The sequence below is a fragment of the Oryx dammah genome, unplaced genomic scaffold, assembly GCF_014754425.2.
Source record: "Oryx dammah isolate SB20612 unplaced genomic scaffold, SCBI_Odam_1.1 HiC_scaffold_9, whole genome shotgun sequence".
NCBI classification, from domain to species: domain Eukaryota; kingdom Metazoa; phylum Chordata; class Mammalia; order Artiodactyla; family Bovidae; genus Oryx; species Oryx dammah.
Genome location: NW_024070193.1, coordinates 52,724,205 through 52,736,401, shown reverse-complemented (window position 1 = coordinate 52,736,401; position 12,197 = coordinate 52,724,205). Strand labels below are relative to the sequence as shown.

Sequence of the window (12,197 nt, the reverse complement as noted above, 5' to 3'; positions counted from 1 at the left end):
AGCTTGAACATCTGGAAGTTCACGGTCACGTACTGTTGAAGCCTGGCTTGGAGGATTTTGAGCATTACTTTGCTAGGGTGTGAGATGAGTGCAACTGTGTGGGAGTTTGAGCATTCTTCAGCCTTGCCTTTCTTTGGGATTGGAATGGAAACTGGCCTCATGTGACTGGTGCCTCCCCATGTGACTGGTTATTTTATACTAGGTGACAAGTCTTTTATTTGCTAACATAGTTTGTAGAAATAAATTGTCTAGGATAATGTTATTTTCCTCTAGAGAAGTTTTTTTAAAATATGTATTTATTTATTTTATTTGGCTGCACCAACTCTTAACTGTAACATGTGAGATCTCTGATCTTCATTGTGGCATGCAGGATTTTTTATTTTATTAGTTGCAGCATCTGGGATCTAGTTCTTTGATCAGGGATCAAACCTGAGGGCCCCACATTGGGAGCTTGGAATCCTAGCCTTTGGACCTCCAGGGAAGTCCTTGCACTGTGCATTTAATAGGTTTTGGTGGGGAGGAGAGATGGACCCACAGTGAAATGTACTACTAATGGTCAGATACTTCATGGTTCCAGAAATATTAACATGGAAAACTATTTTAATATGTCATTTAGTAAATATTTCAAATAAGCATGTTTACTGTATAAAGAAATATCATCTAAGCAAGGTAGAGATCCACTGTGTAATATGTTTTAACACATTACAGCAAACCCAGAGAAGATAAACCTTTCCAATGACTTTGTTTCTATTTGTAATGCCTAGGAGACCTAAGTCTGGCTCCAAGCTGGCTCTTTAGAATCTCTGAATACCTTGATTATCTGATTCAATGATAGTAACAGAGTTATTAAAAGTATCCATACTTAACTACACTAGGGAAACATGTATTTTCACTGGTCATATTTTGTTGATGTAGGACGTTGGAGGTAAAATACGAGGCAGAGTCACAGTTCCAGACTCACTGAACAGTTCTGGAGGTGGTTTCATTTTTCTCTTTATCCAGTTGCTGCTTCACCTTTGGGGATGTGAATCAGCATGGCTGTGTGTGTTTTCTATGGCTAATTCCCAGCCAGACATCTTCAGGGTCAAGCAGTTCTTGGAGCCCATCTGTTCTCTCACATTCCTGTGGCATGAAGGAGAAAGTGGGGTGGTTCCTGCCCTCTCTGTTTATGACTAATAAACAGAGCAGTTAGCAGCACTAATGGGATGTTTTCTCCGAGTCAGCCACAGACATTTCTCCACAAGGATTCCAAGGGTCAGGAATTCAGATAGGGCACGATGGGAAAGGCTTGTCTCTGCTATACAATGTCTAAGGCTGAGCTGGGCTGGCTCACTCAATAGCAGGGGGTTGGAATCACCCAGAGGCAGTTAATGCTCGCTAGTGGTTGGGAAATCAGTTGGGGCTATTGGCGAGAGTACATACACAGGGCATTTCCATGTGGCCTGGGCTTCCTAGGGCTTAGTGGTAGCATCTCAAAAGTAAATGTCTCCAGAAATCAGAGAGTGGCTTTTTCTGACCTAGCCTCAGAGTATCACTCCTGCTGTGTTCTACTGGTCGAGGCAATTCTATGCTGTCCCTCATTCCAAGGCAGAGGACACTGAGACTTTCCGGGCAGTCCAGTGGTTACGACCCTGTGCTTCTCCTGCAGGAGGCAAGGGTTGATCTCTGGGTGGGGAATGAAGATCCCGCAGGTCACACGGTGAGGCCAAAAAAATAAGGAGTGATATAAAAACAAACAAAATACAAAGGGAAGGAACACTGACCCCACTTCTCAATGGGAGTAACGTGAAAGAATTTGTAATTATATTTTAAAACTTCCATGCCGTGTTCCTCTTTTCTCATGGATGCAGATGAACATCCACAGAGAAAAAGAGATAAAGAACATATGTCAGACAGTTAAGGGTCATTAACTCAGAGGTAGGGAAGAAGAGAGAAACTCACTTTGTGCTTTATATATATGAATTATCTGAAATTTTTATGAGCATGTATTATTTTTGTAACCTGAAAGGCAATTCAAAATAACAAAGCAAGGGGGAAAAGACTGCAACAGAACTCCAGAGATATGTTTTTATATGAGAACTCAAAACAAAAAATAAACTGCAAGCCATAGCCCACTGCACTCTGTCTATCCTGGTGCCTCAATAGAACAATTATTGAGCCACCAAATCAGCCCTGATCGGGTAGTGGGATAAGTTGGAAGGAGAGTGCCCCCAGCTGGCCTGACTTACCCTAAGGTGCCATCCGCCAGCCAGCCTGTGGTGCACACCGCTAAGGCGCAGTCCTGGACCACCCTCCGCAGCTCATCTGCAGACACCAGGTGAGCACCTCTGCTCCTGCAGGAAAGCCGGGCGGCCTCCAGTGCCAGGCCCTGAGAGCCGTTCTGAGACTCCAGCACGAAGAGCTTCCCTGTGTGAGGACAAGCACGGACACAGGCTGATTCCAGGATCCAAGGGAATTTAACCTCAGCAGACACCCCCTGGGCAAACACCTGTCAGGACTGTAGTCTCTCCCACTTGCTTAAAGACTGAAGCACAGCAACTACCACAGTGCACTCATCCCTGGGACCAAGTGATGACAATCACAATTTTTTACTCTTAAAAAAAAATTAACTAAGTGCGCTGGCATGTTTATCTGGATAAGTCCTTTAAATCTTCCATTTAAAAAGATGCTTAGAGGCATTATTTACAATGCTTGGCAATCTCCTTGCCAAGACAAGGAAACATCCTAACTGTATATCAGTAGATGAATGGATAGAGAGATATACACAACGGAATACTATTCATCCATAAAAAAGAACAAAATTTTGTCATTTGCAGCAACATGGGTGGAATCCAAATGCATTATGCTAAGGGAAACATGTCAGACAAAGACAATATCACTGTACAGTATCACTTAAATGTGGCATCTAAAAAATACAACAAACTGGTGAATATAACAACAAAGAAGCAGACTCGCAGATACAGAGAGCAAAGCAGTGGGGGGATGAAAGGGGGAGGGGAGGTGCGGGGGTGGGGAGGCACAAACCACTGAGTGTCAGGCAGGCTCAAGCATGTGTTGCACAACACAGAGAGTACAGCCAGTATTTTGTAACATTTATAAATGTAAGACCAGGGACTGCAGCTCTCCAGGCTTCTTGTCCATCACCAGCTCCCGGAGTTTGCTCAAACTCACGTCCCTCCAGTCAGTGATGCCACTCAACCATCTCATCCTCTGTCGTCCCCTTCTCCTCCCACCTTCAATCTTTCCCAGCATCAGGGTCTTCTCCAATGAGTCAGTTCTTCACATCAGGTGGCCAAAGTATTGGAGTTTCAGCTTTAGCATCAGTCCTTCCAATGAACACCCAGGACTGATCTCCTTTAGGATGGACTGGTTGGATCTCCCTGCAGTCCAAGGGACTCTCAAGAGTCTTCTCCAACACCACAGTTCAAAAGCATCAACTCTTCAGCACTCACCTTTCTATACAGTCCAACTCTCACATCCATACGTGACTATGGGAAAAACCATAGCTTTGACTAGGAGGATCTTTGTCAGCATAGTAACATCACTGGTTTTTAATATGCTGTTTAGGTTGGTCATAGTGTTTCTTCCAAAAAGCAAGCATCTTTTAATTTCATGGCTGCAGCCACCACCTTCAGTGATTTTGGAGCCCAAGAAAATAAAGTCTCTCACTGTTTCCCCATCTATTTGCCATGAAGTGATGGAACCAAATGCCATGATCTTAATTTTTTGAATGTTGAGTTTTAAGCCAACTTTTTCACTTTCCTCTTTCACTTTCATCAAGAAGCTCTTTAGTTCATCTTCACTTTCTGCCATAATGGTAGTGTCTTCTGCGTATCTGAGGTTATTGATATTTCTCCCTGAAATCTTGATTCCAGCTTATGCTTCATCCAGACTGGCGTTTTGCATGACGTACTCTGCATAGAAGTGAAATAAGCAGGGTAACAATATACAGCCTTGACGTTCTCCTTTTCCAATTTGGAACCAGTCTGTTGTTCCATATCTGGTTCTAACTGTTGCTTCTTGACCTGCATACAGATTTCTCAGGAGGCAGATCAGGTGGTCTGGTATTCATCTCTTGAAGAATTTTCCACAGTTTGTTGTGATCCACACAGTTAAAGGCTATGGTGTAGTCAATAAAGCAGAAGTAGATGTTTTTCTGGAACTCTCTTGTTTTTTCTATGATCCAATGGATGTTGGCAATTTGATCTCTGGTTCCTCTGCATTTTCTAAATCCAGCTTGAAGACCTGGAAGTTCTCGGTTCACGTACTGCTGAAGCCTCACTTGAAGGATTTCGAGGATTAATTTGCTACCGTGTGAGATGAGTGCAATATGTGCGGGAGTTTGAACATTCTTTGGCATCGCCATTCTTTGGGATTGGAATGAAAACTGACCTTTTCCAATCCTGTGGCCACTGCAGAGTTATCTTTGCTGGTATATTGAGTGCAGCACTTTAACAGCATCATATTTTAGGATTTGAAATAGCTCAGCTGAAATTCCATCACCTTCAATAGCTATGTTTGTAGTAGTGCTTCCTAAGGTCCACTTGATTTCACATTCCAGGATGTCTGGACAAAACATTTCTGACAAAACATGGTCTACTGGAGAAGGGAATGCAAACCATTTCAGTATTATTGCCTTGAGAACCCCATGAACATATGGGCAGGCAAGAAGATATGACACTGAAAGATGAACTCCCAGGTCAGTAGGTGCCCAGTATGCTACTGGAGATCAGTGGAGAACTAACTCCAGAAAGAATGAAGAGACACAGCCAAAGTGAAAACAGCACCCAGTTGTGGCTGTGACTGGTGATGGAAGTAAAGTTCAATGCTGTAAAGAATAATACTGCATAGGAACCTGGAAAGTTAAGTCCATGAATCAAGGTAAATTGGAAGTGGTCACACAGGAGATGGCAAGAGTGAACATTGACATTTTAGGAATCAGTGAACTAAAAATGGTTCTGAACTAAAATGGACCGGAATGGGTGAATTTAACTCAGATGGCCATTATATATACTACTGTGGGCAAGAATCCCTTAGAAGAAACGAAGTAGCTCTCATAGTCAACAAAAGAGTCCGAAATGCAGTACTTGGATGCAATCTCGAAAACAACAGAATGATCTCTGTTCGTTTCCAAGGCAAACCATTCAATATTACAGTTATCCAAGTATATGCCCCAACCAGTAATGCTGAAGAAGCTGAAGCTGAATGGTTCTATGAAGACCTACAAGACGTTCTAGAACTAACACCCCAAAAAGATGTCCTTTTCATTATAGGGGACTAGAATGCAAAAGTAGGAAGTTTAGAAATACCTGGAGTAACAGGCAAGTTTGGCCTTGGAGTACAGAATGAAGCTGGACAGAGGCTAATAGAGTTTTGCCAGGAGAACGCACTGGTCATAGCAGAAAACCTTCCAACAACACAAGAGAAGACTCTGTACATGGACATCACTAGATGGTCAATACCAAAATCAGATTGATTATATTCTTTGCAGCCGAAGGTGGGGAAGCTCTATACAGTCAGCAAAAACAAGACCGGGAGCTGACTGTGGCTCAGATCATGAACTCCTTATTGCCAAATTCAGACTTAAATTGAAGAAAGTAGGGGAAATCAGTGGATCATTCAGGAATGACCTTAATTAAATCCCTTACGATTATATGGTGGAAGTGACAGATTCAAGGGACTGGATCTGATAGAGTGCTTGAAGAACTATGGACGGAGGTTCGTGTTTGTACAGGAGGCAGTGATCAAGACCATCCCCACGAAAAAGAAAAAATGCAAAAAAGCAAAATGGTTGTCTGAGGAGGTCTTACAAATAGCTGAGAAAAGAAAGAGAAGCTAAAGGCAAAGAAGAAAAGGAAAGATATACTCATCTGAATGCAGAGTTCCAAAGAATAGCAAGGAGAGGTAAGAAAGCCTTCCTCAGTGATCAGTACAGAGAAATACAGGAAAACCCTAGGATGGGAAAGACTAGAGATCTCTCAAGGAAATCAGAGATACCAAGAGAACATTTCATGCAAAGATGGGCTCAATAAAGGACAGAAGTGGTATGGACCTAACAGAAGCAGAAGATATTAAGAAGAGGTGGCAAGAATACCCAGAGGACTATACAAAAAGATCTTCACGACCCAGATAATCATGATGGTGTGATCACTCACCTGTAAATGGAAAGTAACCTTCAAAATTGTATAAAAATCAAAATACTGAATAAAAATAAATAAAAAGGCATTTTACAAACAGCATATGCTAAGGCTAAGTGTCCTAGGTTCCCCTGGGTAGGGTCACTTGGTGTCCAAGGCCCTGATTCAGCCTCAGCTCTGCCTTCCTCTGCTGCCCTGCCCTGGAGGGTGACCTCACACCCAGCGGGTTGCTTCCCTCCTGTCTCAGGACATCGTCACTTCCCACAATGAGTGTGCTCGTGTTTGCTGCATTTCTCCCCCCCGGCCAAGAGAGCAGTAGCCTCGTCTCTTGCACCCTGGCTGCCGGCACTACATCAATCTATGCGCAAGAAGCCTCAAGAAACATAGGGAGATGGGTAGAATAGGACGTGAACTCAGGAGAGGTGAAAGCTGAGTCTAAAAGCAAAGGACAGCTTTAGGCAAGAAAACCATGGTGCAGGAGGGAGTGCTGGGGCCCCCAGCAACCTCTTGAAGGGACCAAGTCGAGACCCTGTCAAATCTAAGGTAAAGGCAGGGAGAAAAAGCCCACCTAAAACGTCACATTTCACTTCCGTTAGCAAAATTACCATAAAATATTGATCTTAATCAAATAAGAAACTTAGCTGTCATCTACTGCAAAATTATTACCACAAACACAGTAATCTTCCCAGCTTTGGAACCAAAAGCTTTAATAAAAGAAATGCAAAAACTTCTCACAGTAAACATACCTGTAGGTGACTGGAGTTCCCTCAGACATGGTACCAGTGTGCGGGAAACGACCTGAATAACTCTATTAATCCTTGGTAGTCCTACCTGAAGAAGCAAGCATGCACCCTCAAGACACTTTTGTATCAATAGCATTTGTGTATCTGGAAAAAAGAGGGCTGTGAAATTAGACACAGGGTTTGATGGTCAAACCCCGGAGATAAACGTGAAAGCCAAGGGTTCACATGATGCAAGAAATCTGATAGACCTCTCTTCCCTGCTCCAGCACTGCTACATGCACACGTGAATCTGAGAGTCTGAGACGTTCAACTCTCGAGATGAAAGAGTGGACAAGGGTAAACTATATCCCCTCCCCTCATTCTGATGACTGCTGGAGGAGTCCTCTTGGTGCTAGGAACTTATTCACAAAACAAAAATAGACTCACAGACACAGAAAACAAACTTATATGGTTACCGAGAAGGATGCCCCCATCCTTTTTGAGGGAGGAGACAAATTAGGAGTTTGGGATTAATATATATGCACTATTATATATAAAACAGATTAACAGCAAGGACCTACTGTGTAACACAGGGAGCTATACTTAATATAGTGTAATAACCTATCATAGAAAAGACTATTAAAAAGTGAATCATTTGCTCTATATCTGAAACTAATACAACACTGTAAATGAACTAGACTTCAATTTAAAAAACGGTTAGAATATAAAAACTAACAAATAGAATAGCAGAGAGCAACACCTCCCAACTTGATCTAGGAGGCCACCATTGCCCTAATGCCAAACCCAGACAAAAGACACAAGAAAAGAAAATCATAGGTCATTATCTCTCATAAATAGAGACACAAAAATCCTCAACAAAAATGCCAGAAAACCAAGTCCAGCAGAATTAAAAAAAAAAAAAAAGAATTATACACTATGACTATGTGGGATCTATCCCAGGAAGGTTGACTTATACCCCCAAATCAATTAATGCAATACAATTTATCAGTAGAATAAAGGACAAAAACTACACGATCATCTCAATAGATACAGAAAGGTACTTGACAAAATTCAATACCCTTTCAACAAACTAGAAATGAAGAGGAATTTCTTCAACCTGATAGAAGCAGCTACAAAAATCCCATAGCTGACATTACACTTGATGGTGAACTGCTGAGTGCCTTCTGCTACGATCCTTGTCTACAAGGATTATCCACTCTTGCCACGTCTATTCAGCATTGTACTGGCAGTTCTCTCCAAGGCAATTAGGCAAGAAAATGAAATAAAAAGCATCCAGACTGGAAAAAAGAAAAATATATCTGCAAACGACATAACCTTGGAATGTAGAAAATCCTAAGGAATCCACTAAAAAACTACTAGAATTAGTTCAGTATTTATACTTCAGTGAATATGTGGAGAAACTAAAATAGGTCATCTTGCTATAAAATCTTTCCCTAGGATTCCATTTACACACATCATTTCACACACCATCTTGAGATGATGACTCACATTTTTCTCTTCAGTCCAGACCCGTTCTGTTCACCCCAGCCTTCTCTCCACCTCCAGCCTCTCTCACCTGGACAAGTGAAATACCATCCTGTATGGTCTCTCCACATCCAGTCTTGCCCTGGTCCTATCCATTCTTCCTACTCTCAGGATGGGCTTCTAAAAATGCAAACCTGATCAGTCACTCTGCTATTGGAAGCCACTCAATGGTTTCCTTTCCGTTTGCGGATTGAACAAAACTTGGCCCCTTGTCAATTCTCCTAGCATCATCTCAAACTACTTCCACCTTGGACTCTGGACTCTAGAACTCCGTTTCTTATCACATGTCCCATTTTCTCTGTGACTCACAGTTTCTTTGTACATCATTTTCTATTCAGATCCCTTTTCTTCCCGCCTTTGCCTGGTCAGTTCTTGCTCATCTTTCAGATCCTCCTACACCAAATGAAAAAAATCTCCTAATACATGCTGTCATAGTACTTCTGTCTTTTAATCTTATCAGAACTGCAGTTTCACATTTTGTTCACATAATTATTGCTTAATGAGTCTCTTCCCCTCACTGGATTTTTTTTTCTTTTGCTGGGCCACAGCTTAGCTGAAGCATGTGGAATCTTTTCGTTGCAGCACAAAGGATCTTTAGTTGCACCACGTGGGATCTAGGGATTGAACCTGGGACCCTGCGATGGGAGCATGGAGTCTTAGCCACCAGGGAAGTCCCTCCCCTGTTGGATTTTAAGCTCCCTGATAACAAGGACCTTTTTCTCCTTGCCATTTTATCCTCAACAGCAAGGGTAGTAACCTAGCATAAGATAGACACTCAAATTACTTGTTGAATTAATGATCTTTTCCTGCAATCATTACCCAAACACAGTTAATTTGCATCCAGTTAATGAGAAGATTTTTTTCAGTTTCAAAAGTATTTTAAAATTACAGTAGCAGGTCTCTTTTATGTATAAGATACATATCTAATTAGTCCAATGGAAAACTAAATATTTGTCATTTGAGTCTGACTTATTTTTTAATAGGTCTATGGAATTTTTAATAACACCAACTTCTCTCTTCAAAAGTCCTAACACATCAGGTTAGCTGCACATTTCATCTTCCTGCTTCCATCACTGTAGAACACAAATCCCTAAGTGTGAAAAGTGGTGGTAGTTAAGCATATATTTAGTAAAGAAAAGATTCCTTTCATAAATAGATTCTAATTTCTTCAATGGCTCTGTTATAAAAGTTGGAGCTCAGCAATTGGAGTTTCTTGAAAGCAAAGGTACCTATAGTTCGCCATCGGGGAAGAAGAGAGAAGAAAAGGAGAAAGGGAGAAAGGGAGGCATTTCTGGCAAGTGTTAACAAGAAAAGGGGGATAGGGAAGGACAGAGGAGCCTGGTGTGCTTCAGTCCATGGGGTGGCAGCGAGTCGGACACAACTTAGCAACTGAACAACAGCCAGGCTTGATACTTTCTCCTTGTCTGATGATATTTCTGTCTTAAATTTTCTATGATCCAAATCAAGCCATATCCATATCCATATGGCTCCATATCCATCTGGCATTCCACTTAAGCACTTATAATGGGGTGAAATGAAAGTCTCATGGATTGCAGGATATTTCTTTAAAAGGAAATAAAATGGGTACAATAGTATACATTGTTCAAAAGTTAGTACTAGCTCCAATTTATTCTAGTTGCATTCTTTAAAATCAGCTTAATTTTTCATGACTCAATGTCAGGCCAAAAACTACTACAGCAAAGAACAAAGAGTGGCTTGGCTGCTTATAGGAATGGGATTTCTTTGGGGGTGATGAAAATACTCAGAAATTAGAGAGTAGTGATGGTTGTAAAACAAAATGACTATATTAAAAAACACTTGAATTGTGCATTTTAAAATGGTAAATTGTACATGAATTTTATCTTAATTAAAAATTAACCGTGTTCACTAGAAGCTTTCAAAGTTAACAGTGGTTTTTTTTCTCACACACTCTCTCTGAGAATATGGAGAAATAAGACACTGACCTTAATTATGAGAAAGAGTCCTACAAACTGGCACTTAAGACAAAACTTCTAAGATAATACCTGGAGGTTTTCCTCTGGCTTTCTCCTTTCCCTAACCACTGTGCTTCTTTTTTGTCAAAGCTTCTCCTTTCACCCAATATTGTTTACTAAAATAGTGATGACATTTTAAGATATACAAAGCATCCTGAATCAGCCAAGGGTTTTTTTACTTCATCAACCTAACTTGTCCCAAGCTTGATTTACTAAAAACCCCTCATGGATGTGAGAACTCATGGCTTCTTTTTCATCATATCCTTCTGCACAAATCAATAGGGATTTTGTTCCAAAATCAAAAGACAGCTAAATTAGCTTTTTGAAACTGAACTAATCTAAGGTTGTGGTTCTGCTAATTTAAGAGAAGTACTGAAAGCTGAATTCAGGTTCAACAAACGAACAAAAAGATGGGTCAATTCTCAAAAATCTGCAATAATCTGGTTCTTACCTATTTCTCCAGCTTCTTGTGGAAGGATCGCCTCACCTTGAACTTTGCACTCTAGCCACTCTATCATTTATCCCATTTCCCCTGCCACTCACAGGGCCTTTGCACGTGCCATCGTCTCTCCCCAGTATATTCTCCTCTCTCTTTCGCCTAGCTGATTGCCCCTCATCTTTCAGCTCTCCCTGGACCAAGCCAAAACCATGAGGGAGTCTTGTAATCACCGGCGGTGCAATTAGGAGCACATTTGATAGACGTGGGAAATCGTATCTCTGCAGCAGAGGTTCCAGGCGCCCTAGACGTGATGTCATTTTGCAGACTTTTCAAGGAGATCTTGGAAAGCTAGAGGCAGGGCTGTGAGATCAAAGCACAGGCTTTCTCCGGTGCGCGCCCCGCAGGAAGGGGTGGTTGAGGGGCTCCGGGGCGCGTTCCGGCTCGAGGCTACTCGAGGAGCCGGGAGAGGGGACGCAGGGTGGCAGGACGGCAGCTCGCCTCGTTCTCGCCCAGATGGCCGTGATCTGGGCTCGTCCCAGGGGGCAGCCCAAGCGAGCTTCGCTTTCCCCACCGAGACCCCATGAGCCACCCGGGGCCCGCCGCCTCGTGGACATCCACGGACACTCACCATTCGCCGGCGTGGAGAGGCGCGGCAGGCCGAGAAGGAGCAGCGCCGCCGCCCACAGCCGGGCGCCGGGGCCGGGTCCCTCGGCAGCCATGGTGCGGGCGTCCGTGGGCCCGCAGCTGGAGCGCGGGCTCCGACCGTGCTGAGATCCCGCTGCCGGCGCCGCTGCCCGGCGCGCGCCCCTCGGCTCCGCGCGCTGCGCTGTGTTCGCGCGTCGCAGGCTTAGCCCCGCGCACGCAGAGAGGGGGGAGCGCGGCGGGCCTGGGAGGCTGGGGACGCCGGAGCCGCAGCGCGGGGCCCAAACTCCCGGGGGTCTCGTCCGCGGCGCCGGGGAGGCGGCGGCAGCCCGGCTCCGCCTTCGCGCTGGGCACCTGGAGGTCTCGGTGCCAAAGGAGGCTGCGCCGGACGGACGGCAGGCTCCCAGGGCGCCTTCCGGACGAAGGGGAAGGGCTTGAGGAGGCGGGAGACCGGAGCACCGGCTTCAGGGAATCCCCGCCTGCCTGGGGACCCGCTGAGAAAGGGGGACGCAGCCTTGAGAGGCCTAGCCCCTCCAGGAGGACCGGGAAAAATCGGATGCCTAACTCTGTCCTCTGCTTCTTGACTTTGCAGCTGGAGTCCTCCTGGAGTGGAAGACTTTTTTTTTTTTAAGAAAACTAACTGGCCAACCTCATTCCGAGGAGTGACACACACCGACTAATGAGACTCCTTTTCCCCTAAAAGGCCTGACAGTCATTC

At 43.8% G+C, this 12,197-nt stretch overlaps 1 protein-coding gene across 1 annotated transcript in view; it reads right to left on the bottom strand.

Annotated features, from left to right (window-relative positions):
- SUSD5 (sushi domain containing 5) overlaps positions 1 to 11,877 on the bottom strand; it is a 45,878-nt gene extending 34,001 nt beyond the window's left edge. Inside the window, exons 1-2 of the mRNA XM_040246309.1 lie at positions 11,466 to 11,877; positions 2,229 to 2,406 (exon numbers count right to left, since the gene is read on the bottom strand). Coding sequence (XP_040102243.1) covers positions 2,229 to 2,406; positions 11,466 to 11,556 — 269 coding nt within the window. The 5' untranslated portion in view covers positions 11,557 to 11,877. The remainder of the gene's footprint in view (positions 1 to 2,228; positions 2,407 to 11,465) is intronic.
- Between the last annotated feature and the right edge of the window lie 320 nt (positions 11,878 to 12,197).